The sequence below is a fragment of the Wasmannia auropunctata genome, unplaced genomic scaffold (assembly GCF_000956235.1).
Source record: "Wasmannia auropunctata unplaced genomic scaffold, wasmannia.A_1.0 LD334880.1, whole genome shotgun sequence".
Lineage (NCBI taxonomy): Eukaryota > Metazoa > Arthropoda > Insecta > Hymenoptera > Formicidae > Wasmannia > Wasmannia auropunctata.
In genome coordinates, this window is record NW_012028010.1 from 171047 (window position 1) to 180084 (window position 9038).

The 9038-nt window shown below is 34.3% G+C and overlaps 3 protein-coding genes across 7 annotated transcripts in view; 1 reads left to right on the forward strand and 2 right to left on the reverse strand.

Moving 5' to 3' along the window:
• The window catches only part of LOC105457942 (integrin alpha-3-like), a 10511-nt gene extending 8062 nt beyond the window's left edge, over positions 1-2449 (reverse strand). The window contains exons 1-3 of the mRNA XM_011702916.1: positions 1460-2449; positions 813-1050; positions 204-339 (exon numbers count right to left, since the gene is read on the reverse strand). Coding sequence (XP_011701218.1) covers positions 204-339; positions 813-1050; positions 1460-1650 — 565 coding nt within the window. The 5' untranslated portion in view covers positions 1651-2449. The remainder of the gene's footprint in view (positions 1-203; positions 340-812; positions 1051-1459) is intronic.
• A 100-nt stretch (positions 2450-2549) lies between these two features.
• LOC105457878 (metalloendopeptidase OMA1, mitochondrial-like) lies at positions 2550-5700 on the reverse strand. Of its 3 annotated transcripts, none has more exons than XM_011702790.1 (9): positions 5432-5700; positions 4995-5180; positions 4347-4735; positions 4114-4253; positions 3817-3990; positions 3613-3720; positions 3344-3544; positions 3030-3209; positions 2550-2768 (listed from the first exon to the last, which is right to left on the reverse strand). In XM_011702790.1, exons 2-9 carry the CDS (start codon positions 5009-5011, stop codon positions 2673-2675), a joined length of 1305 nt encoding a protein of 434 aa, XP_011701092.1. In that variant the 5' UTR covers positions 5012-5180; positions 5432-5700; the 3' UTR covers positions 2550-2672. The 3 variants fall into 3 exon arrangements, with proteins under 3 accessions (XP_011701092.1, XP_011701093.1, XP_011701094.1); XM_011702791.1 differs by having other exon boundaries at positions 4975-5180; XM_011702792.1 differs by lacking the exon at positions 4995-5180.
• Positions 5701-7051: 1351 nt separating this feature from the next.
• Positions 7052-9038, forward strand: part of LOC105457879 (microtubule-associated serine/threonine-protein kinase 3) — a 12840-nt gene continuing 10853 nt past the window's right edge. For all 3 annotated transcript variants that reach the window (XM_011702793.1, XM_011702795.1, XM_011702794.1), the window contains exons 1-4: positions 7052-7540; positions 7872-8092; positions 8222-8301; positions 8382-8484. In XM_011702793.1, coding sequence (XP_011701095.1) covers positions 7915-8092; positions 8222-8301; positions 8382-8484 — 361 coding nt within the window. In that variant the 5' untranslated portion in view covers positions 7052-7540; positions 7872-7914. The remainder of the gene's footprint in view (positions 7541-7871; positions 8093-8221; positions 8302-8381; positions 8485-9038) is intronic.

Sequence of the window (9038 nt, forward strand, 5' to 3'; positions counted from 1 at the left end):
TATATATATATATATATATATAATTAATATGTTTAATATTAATATGTTTTAATAAAGAGATGAAATATTGATATGTTTTAATAAAGAGATGAAATTGTTAAAAGAAATAAAGAATTAGACATATACTTATAGATTATACCGATTAGAAATTCACCAATTAGAAGCCATAAGATGTCAAGATAACGACGGAAAAATATAATTACCAAAATTTCTAATTTCAGATATTTCTGATTTTAATGTTGTCGTTGACATATTGTTGCTATAACACATGCCGTGCAAGGTTTCTACATATATCTTACTATTAGATATAATACTCAGAATCGTTCGCGGAGCACATATCTGCAATAAAATAATAATGGTGTAGAAAAACATCTTTATAACAAGAACTATAGCTTTAAATGTGTTTTAAATACATACTATACAATACAGTCTACGTATTATATGTATATTTTTATGTATATTACATATTATATAATCTTTATATTAATACAACTTCTAAATTTAATTTTAATAATAAAATATTTAAATAATTACAAAATTAATTCTACCCAGTTTCTATAATCGATCTACTATCACATTTTGCTAAAATATTGATCGCTATTCGACAAAATTCATAGCAAACGTTTTACAAAATTTTCATTCAACAGCTTCATTCAGCTGTTATAATTTTTAATCAATAGATTTATCTAGCTATTTCGGCCGTTATTTTGCTTACTTGTTAAACATTTTTCTGAGAAACATATAATACATTATAAATATAAATGTTTAAGTCATAACAATCCTGACTAATTTCTCATATCTTTCGTATATACCGTCAGGAAACCGCTGTTTCTTTCTATCGACATTGCACTACCGAACCAGGAATGTTTCTTCTTTACATACGCGTGCATTTCAATTTGGGGTATGTCTAATTCTTCGTCTTCTACGAAAGTCGGTGTGATCTCCACACATGAGCCCGGTAAACTGCAGCGATAGGCTACACCAGGTTCGTTTAAAAGTCTAAAACGTGATCGCGTAGTATAATTTCCACGAGGTGCTCCTATGAACAGCCTGTTTAAAAAAAATATATATACATTTTAATACAGTTCTAATAACGACAAATCATTTCAAAAAACGTAGCAATAACAGTAAAATTTATCCTGTTCTAGAAATATTCTTCCAAAGATTTTAAAGATTTAAAAATATTAATGTAAGAAGAATTTGAACATTATATGTTACAACAAAATTATATAAAAATACAGGAAGAAAAAAAGAAGAAAAGAAACATAGAAATCAAATAGTAAATATATGTAGCACTACAGAATTAACTAAATTCTAGTTAGTCGATATTTAACAAACACATAATGATCTCTTTTTCGAAAGACTTTTTAAAAAAACTTTTAAATTGTTTATTACTATCTCATGTCACAGTCTTATAAGCTGTTTTACAAAAATGTTGAATTGATATACATATACATGCCATGAAATATTTTTCTGCAAATCACGATGCAGCAACACTGAATAACCGAAATAACTGCGTTCGAATTTCGTGTGCAAATATTGGTCCGCATTAGTCGCACTGTTTGGATACAATATTGGATAATTTGTATCGATATTGTACGCGATTAGCACAGACACGATTAGCAGATTGAATAATAATATAGATTTCATCGTCGTTGCGGTGAAACACTTCACTTACGAGTTTTTGTTACACGAACAAACAATAATTTTAAACAAATAATTAATGTACAAGATTGCACTGCGAAAACAATGTAGAATTATTTTTTGTGTAATATTTTTCTATAAAATTTTAATACACGTCCGACCAGGCAAAGGAATTAATAAGAAATAGCATGATAAATCACTGGCCAGTTTAATGAAGTGCATATAACAGAATCTGCAGAACAGGAAGGATGACGATAAGGTAATCGCGATAAATTCAGTCAGTCAATCACATTATGATATTACTCATTCTAATATTAATAGACATATTTTCTATTATTCGTAAATGACTTCTTTAATTAATACTGACGAAACATAATACAGCAGTATTAATATATTGTATTTATTAAAAAATATACTTATTCTCGAATATAAATCTTGTTATTTCAAATGACCTTATTTATTACATGAGAACAAAATTTGTCAATAAATCGATCAGTCGAGACAACGAAATATATATTATTTATATGACACGTTCATATTAATACATGATTTAGGGCAGTGCCATGTACGTATAAAATATGTAACAAACACGATGGCTAAAATTTGTACACACTGAACGCAGTCTGATTTTGTAACATACACACTCTTTACAGAAATTTTTAAAGAAAAATGAAACATATTATATATAAAATAATATTCTAGCAATATTCTATTGCTCTATTTAAAAGAAGATATGAACATTTTCATTAAAAAAATGAATTATAAAAATATAAAAATAAATATTAAGTGTACCATGTCTACAATTTAATTAAAATTATTAATTTTATACTATTATATCTTACATACATATTATATACATCTTACATTAGAGATTTTATATACTAATAATATAATTTAAATATATACACATTTTATTATAGTATATATAATTACATAAAAATATGTTTACAACATATATAAAGATAACTTTTGAAGAAAAATCAAACTCTAGGCACAATGGCAGAATAATTGCTTTTCTAATTTCTATTTTAAATTATTCCTCTCTGTTTAAAATAAGTTTCCTGTTCTTTTGCTGATCGTTTGTAAAACTTATCTCTTGGATCGGCAGCCGGCAATACCGCACACTGCAAATAAAATTAGAAAGTTTTTGTAATATATACATATATTTTTTTATTATAATATATATATATATATATATATATATATATAATAAATAAAATACAATGTGATTTGTGATTGCATAATAATTGCAATATGCAGTAAAATACAATGTGATTTGTGATTGCATGATAATTGCAATAGTAAATAGTTTATAAAATGATGATATTAGACGTGTCAATATTCATAATTAAATAGTTAACAATTACAAAAGTTAAATGATATACCCCTGAATCATGTCGCAATTCTAATGCCTTCGTCATGGTTGCATTCAAATGCTTCTCTCTATCTCCATGAGCAGGATGTGTCGATATCCATCCAGGCAGTTCTGTGGGCAATGTATGCATTTCCGTAAGCGTCCTCATTGTAGCCCAAAATACAACGGCCTCACGAATGTCAATACAAGCCTGTGTAACGAACAGATGCGCATATTAATTATTCAAAAACAGCTAACAATTAATTTTCGTATAAATACATGAGCGACAATACAAAATGCCAAATATAATAATATTGGATTCTATTATGCCGTTGCGTAACGTACTTTTGCAGCTAATTTAAGCCCCACTTCATCAGCTTCATTCTCCAAACCTCTGCTGAATGGAAGATTGTACATGACCGTCACAATTCGTTCTCCTATCATGTGAATTAGAGCAGCTGCCATGTCGGGAAATAATGCCCAAATTAATAATATGGGTACCGCTATTAAAAAGTCCCACATCAATTGACCCGACAATATCTCAAGCTGTGGATAAAAATCACCGATTACTCTTACAAGGAATTGACATTGAAAATATTCGTGTTATTACTTACATTATGTAACAGCAGCGAATGAGCCATTTCGTGGGCTAAAACGATACCTAATTGGTCGTCATTTTCGATAATTTTCAAGATGTCTAAGGATATAAAGATATTCCCGCCCTAAGAAAATTAGGAAAAAGTAAAATAAAAGTAATATACACAATTCGTGTACTGAATACATTGCTGTATAATGCTGGTAATTATTTATATACGTACCGGCAAAATATATGAGTTTGTCAATGGTGTATTAACAACAGTTAAAGTCCACTGTGTATCTCTCATCAACTTTAAGTCTTTATTAGCTGTAAAAATTTTTTCAATCACCCTTATGAGTCTCTTGTAGGCTGGATGAGAATGCGGCACCAAATCTGCTTTATGAACTTCCAAATGCTGAGTGAAATGTAAGATTTTGTTATAAACTTTTGAAGGATATTTCTGCATACATATGCATCTACGAATGCTTTAAAATCTTTAATCTTTACATCATTATGACTGCATCATGAGTTTACTTACAGCTTCAAGAACCATTTTCCCCAGTTTCTTCTCTTGTTCCCGGTTAAACATTATAAATCTCGAACGTTTTGTCAGTGGATCAGTTTCAAGATGAGTTAGGTAGTAAAGAGCCAATATAAGGCCGTACAGTCCAAAGCAGCCTTGTAAAAAGTAAAGAAATGTAGATGAAGCGTGGCACAATACTATTACACTACAATTTAGCGAATATCGCAAGCAATCTCTGAAGAGTTTACCCAGAAATATATTGCTTCTTTCCCCGAACCACCGCTTATATTCCTCCTTCTCTGTGTCGGACTTGCGTAACCACCATCTCTTCATACCGCGGCCCATCAGTAAGGAACCAATGCGTAAGACGGGGCGCAGAAGCAAAGCTATCAACGGTGGAACGTGCAAGTTTTGCGTAGTGCGAAAGTCGCATTTTTGCAGTTTCAAATACCGTGGCTTTCTACAGTCAAATTTATCTTGAATGAGAAATCTCTTGTATGTCCAGGTACGATGACGATTTCTCACGGAGCAAATGACAAAGTGGCTCGTTGTACTCTGCTGAAGATTCTTCTGACATAAGCTTCTCGATACGGTGAGCATACTGACAGAGAGTAAAGCCTTGGCAGTATAATTATATCTGCAATGGGAACAAAAATTTCGTCTGTCAAGGAATGTAACGTTGTTAAGTAATAGTAATTATGATTGTACATAATTTACAAAAATTATCAGTAAGAGCAGTTTGACACGTATTTATTCTAGTATTACAACTGCTTGTTATTTCATTATATATTATTATTCTCATTATATATATCTTCAACAAAGAATGGATCATCTCCTTTAAGAAAAATACTAGTCGATCACTATATGAATTCTTACAAATTGACGATAAAGCTTGCCTATTGTCCAATATCATATATCGGATCGAATTTAATTCACAGTTTTTCACAGCCTCAGTTATTCAATTCATTTGATCAATACTGTCCTTATTTTAGTCCAGGCTTGCTTCAAAATTATGGCTTGTCGAGGAACTGTATTGTATTTGTTAAAAGTCTCAAGATTTGATTAAAGTGAAAATGGAAAAGCTGAAAATGGAAAAAGATATTGATATCAAATTTGTAAAAAGATTTTTATTTCCATTCATCTATTTCCTTCATCACAGATTAGAACACAGATGTACATGTCCATAGTCACACCGCTACTGTTTATATAAATAATAATACATCATAGAAACCAGATAATCGATCTAATTAATTTAATCAAAGAGAAATTTGTGATTATCGACCGTTCTTACGTAAGATAACAAGATAAATTTTATATAATACATCATACAAACCAGATGATCAATCTAATCAATTTAATCCAAGGGGGAATTTGTGGTTTTGTCGGCGTTCTTACGTAAGATATAACAAGGTAAATAATTTAATTTAAACCCGCTTAAATTTAGATAGAAATATATTCAATCGATGTTTCTGCGTAAGAACAAAAGTTTGAAAATTAAAAATCGTGTTACAACAATATAAAAAGAGACGTAAGGAGTTAAAAATTACTGTAATGATTGTGAAGGTTAGGAAATCTGTGGATCTGTCATATCAACAAAAATGCAGCGATACGCGCATGCGCCATGATAGAAAAGATTTGCGCAAAAATACAAATCGATTGAATAGATATTTTTATCAAAATGTAAGTGGAGCAGGTCAAACTATAAAACATTTACCTTTTATATACCTAATTTCTATTTTAGTCTATATTCCATAAATGACTAGGATGTATGTAGAAACTGCAAACCTGAATTCAAATCGAAATATGATTTCAAAATCATATTTTTTGAAGCTTAAAAAGTTTATGTAAAGAATTAATTTTGTTCTAAAGAATCAATTAGTTAAACTTGGTACGGATTTTGCGAGAGTTGATGAAAAACATAAGAGGAAATTACATAAAGCACTATTAAATTACGTAAAAAATTCCAGTTTTTGTTCAAACTTCGCGATATTATAAATAAAGAAGGGAACAAATACGCTTTAATTTTTAAAAATAAATAAATATTGGAAGGCGTAATTTAAAGATTATAATTTTGTTCTTCAAAACTTTATCTTGCGCTTTTTTTTTTACAATTTTGCTCTTTTTCTTTTTTCATTGTGCGAGCATCTCTACGTATACATAACGGAAAAATACAGCAAATAGAGCGATATTTATATAGGTCGATTTTATATTCGGGATCGTCTTATAATTAAGTATTTATCGTGACCGCGAATCTACCGTTAAGATCATCATTAATTCTTTAAGATGAATATATGAAATCTCGAATATGAAATCAGGCTACAAATATCTCACTCTCGTAATAATAGCGAGATTGAAGGAAAACACAGATATACTCCGGGAGTAGGGTATCCTCGTAAGATGTAATGTGGCGAAATAGCGAGAAGTCTCGATATTTACACACATACGTATATATACAGTGCATATACAACGTGCGCGCGCCCAGTGACGGCAGTGACACTCAGGCCTCAGGCTCAAGTGTACAGGTACGCGTATGTATGCGTGTGCAAACTGCAAGCCAGCAGCCGTCAGTGACCAGCGTATGTGTGCGCGCACTGCGCGCGTGTGGAGGTGCGCGCTTTTCTATTCGCGCGCGCGCGGCCCTTCGCTGGTGTGTTGTGTATGTAAACGTCCGCCCGCCTCGGCGAGCGCGCATGTGTGTGGCGTGTGCGTCCGTCATGAGTCACAGAACCCGTGGTCGCCTCTCTCCGGTCGCGTTCCGTGATTAAGCATCCCTCGCGGCGGCCGCCTCACGTCGGCAGCAGCGGAAGTGCGCGACACTGTGTGGTCCCGGGAGCACGTGGGAAGTGTGCGCGCTGCTGCTCTCGTATATCCCGGGGGGAGGCATCATCGCTCTGCCGCCCCCGTCCCGTTGTTGCTCGTCGTCGCACCGCTATATCGCTGCCGCGCCGCCGCCGCCGCCGCCGCCGCCGCTCGAGGAAGATGGCTCTGGCAGCCGGTAATCGCGTCCCTTCGATCGCTGTCGCTGTCACCGTCGCGTGCACCTAGCTGTGGGTCGTGCGTGCTTCCTTCCCCCGATCCCTCCTCCCCCCCCGCAACGTCCAGCCGTCACCACGTCCCTCCTCGTACGCCTCCTCCACGCGGCGGGCCCTCCTCCAGGGCGTCCGGGCGGCCCGCTCGTTTTCTCCTCATCGCGGTGGATTTCCCTCGCACCGTTTTCGCTTGCGATGTGTCTTTGCGAGACTCTCCGGAGAACGTCAACCCCAGGATGGGCCTCCGCAGCGATTGTGGCTCGCAGAAATTTCCGAGGGCGTTAAGGACATAGGAGAGAAAAAGAGTGAGAGAGAGAGAGAGAGGGAGGGAGAGAATTGAAAGTTGTGCGTGGTTGCACGTGGATGTTTTGTATCCGTTTGACTTCCTCTTTTCGCGTTAAGCATCTCGAAAGGTGAGTTGTGCAAACGCAATTGTCTGTCCCGTAAATCCCCCGGTTGCCCACTTGTGTTTCTACGCGTTGTTTTCTTTTTGCTGAAAGATTGTTATGGATGATATGTTGTTTGTATCATTGTTTCTTTCTTTTTTTTTTTACCAGTTATACATTCTTGCATTTTCTGTATTTCGAAGTAAAAAAAAAATATGTGTATGTTTATAAAAAGAGAAAGAGGCAGACGAGAGAAATAAACCGTACGGGAAATATAATTTAAACGAACGAATCTACTTATATGTGAATACCTCGCATTACTGCGTGACTGTTGCTAAAATATCCACCATGTTTCCAGTTACCTTGTTGTTACCGGATAGAAACTCAGTGAAAACGAAATCATGGATCAAACGAGAAATAGACCGAGCAGGCCACGACTGCGGTCTCACGGTAACTCCGCTAGGGTGCTTGTGTTCGATCAAAATGAAGCTGAAGATACTGCCAGTAACGTGGAAACAGAAATGCACAAATGTCCAATACCACCAAAATTGGAAAGCAAGGAGGCTCCAGTTCGGCCTGGTTAATAAGATTTTTTTTTCAAATTTATATTAATTTTTATTAACTAAAATCTTATCCTTGCATTCTCACGAAGTAACTTAGCTTGCCAAGCTGTACGTCTCATATTACATCAAAGTTATATGATTTTAGTTAGTGGAGAGTTGTCAAATCTTGTTCGCATGAGAAACTCTGCGATAGGAAAGTCGGCACCTTCTCTATCAGTTCATGTGGTTAGTACATCTCGACCGGTTCACATAATCATATGTAACACTTACTTGTGTTTACCTGGAATTAACGTTTATTGTTCCAGCGTGATTTCAACATTTCTCGTCGTGCCGCTAAAGCGGCTCATCGCAAGTCTCTCATCGCAACCACGTCGCCTACCTTACCACGTTGCCATTCACCTTTGTCAGGTGTGTAACTTTTATATCCTCTCAATGATCTCGATTTCTAACAATACGATTTCTTTTTCGTCAAATCTGAAAATACAGATATCTTTATAACAATAACAAAACATATACACAATACATTTGATCTTTGTTAGAGTTAGAACGTATTTGAAATATTTCTGTAGCTTCTCTCTCTCTCTCTCTCTCTCTCTGTCTTATCTGTAATAGAAGAAATCTTTATCTACTTCTAGCATACAGTGCCATAGAAGGGACTTAATTTACATTCTTATCCACACTCATCTATCCTTCTCATTTTTGGCCTTTAAAAAATTTACCTACATTTACCTACCAAAATCATTGTGCTTCCACTGTCTTTCCTATTTCTATTCCTATTTTTATCTTACATAAATCTTGTTTCTCAATATTTTTATATCTTCTCTACAATTCACATTTTCATTCTATCTTTAATCTTTCCAAAGTTTTTCTTCTATCCTATATATATATATATATATATATAAAAAAGGATAATGTAGGATACAGAAAATGGATTGATACACACATATATATATATATATATA

Coding starts and splice junctions, on each gene's coding strand:
- LOC105457878 (XM_011702790.1), bottom strand. Junction 3,721..3,816: donor CAAACTCATATATTTTGCCG/GTACGTATATAA, acceptor TAATTTTCTTAG/GGCGGGAATATCTTTATATC. Junction 3,545..3,612: donor ATTCGCTGCTGTTACATAAT/GTAAGTAATAAC, acceptor TTTTATCCACAG/CTTGAGATATTGTCGGGTCA.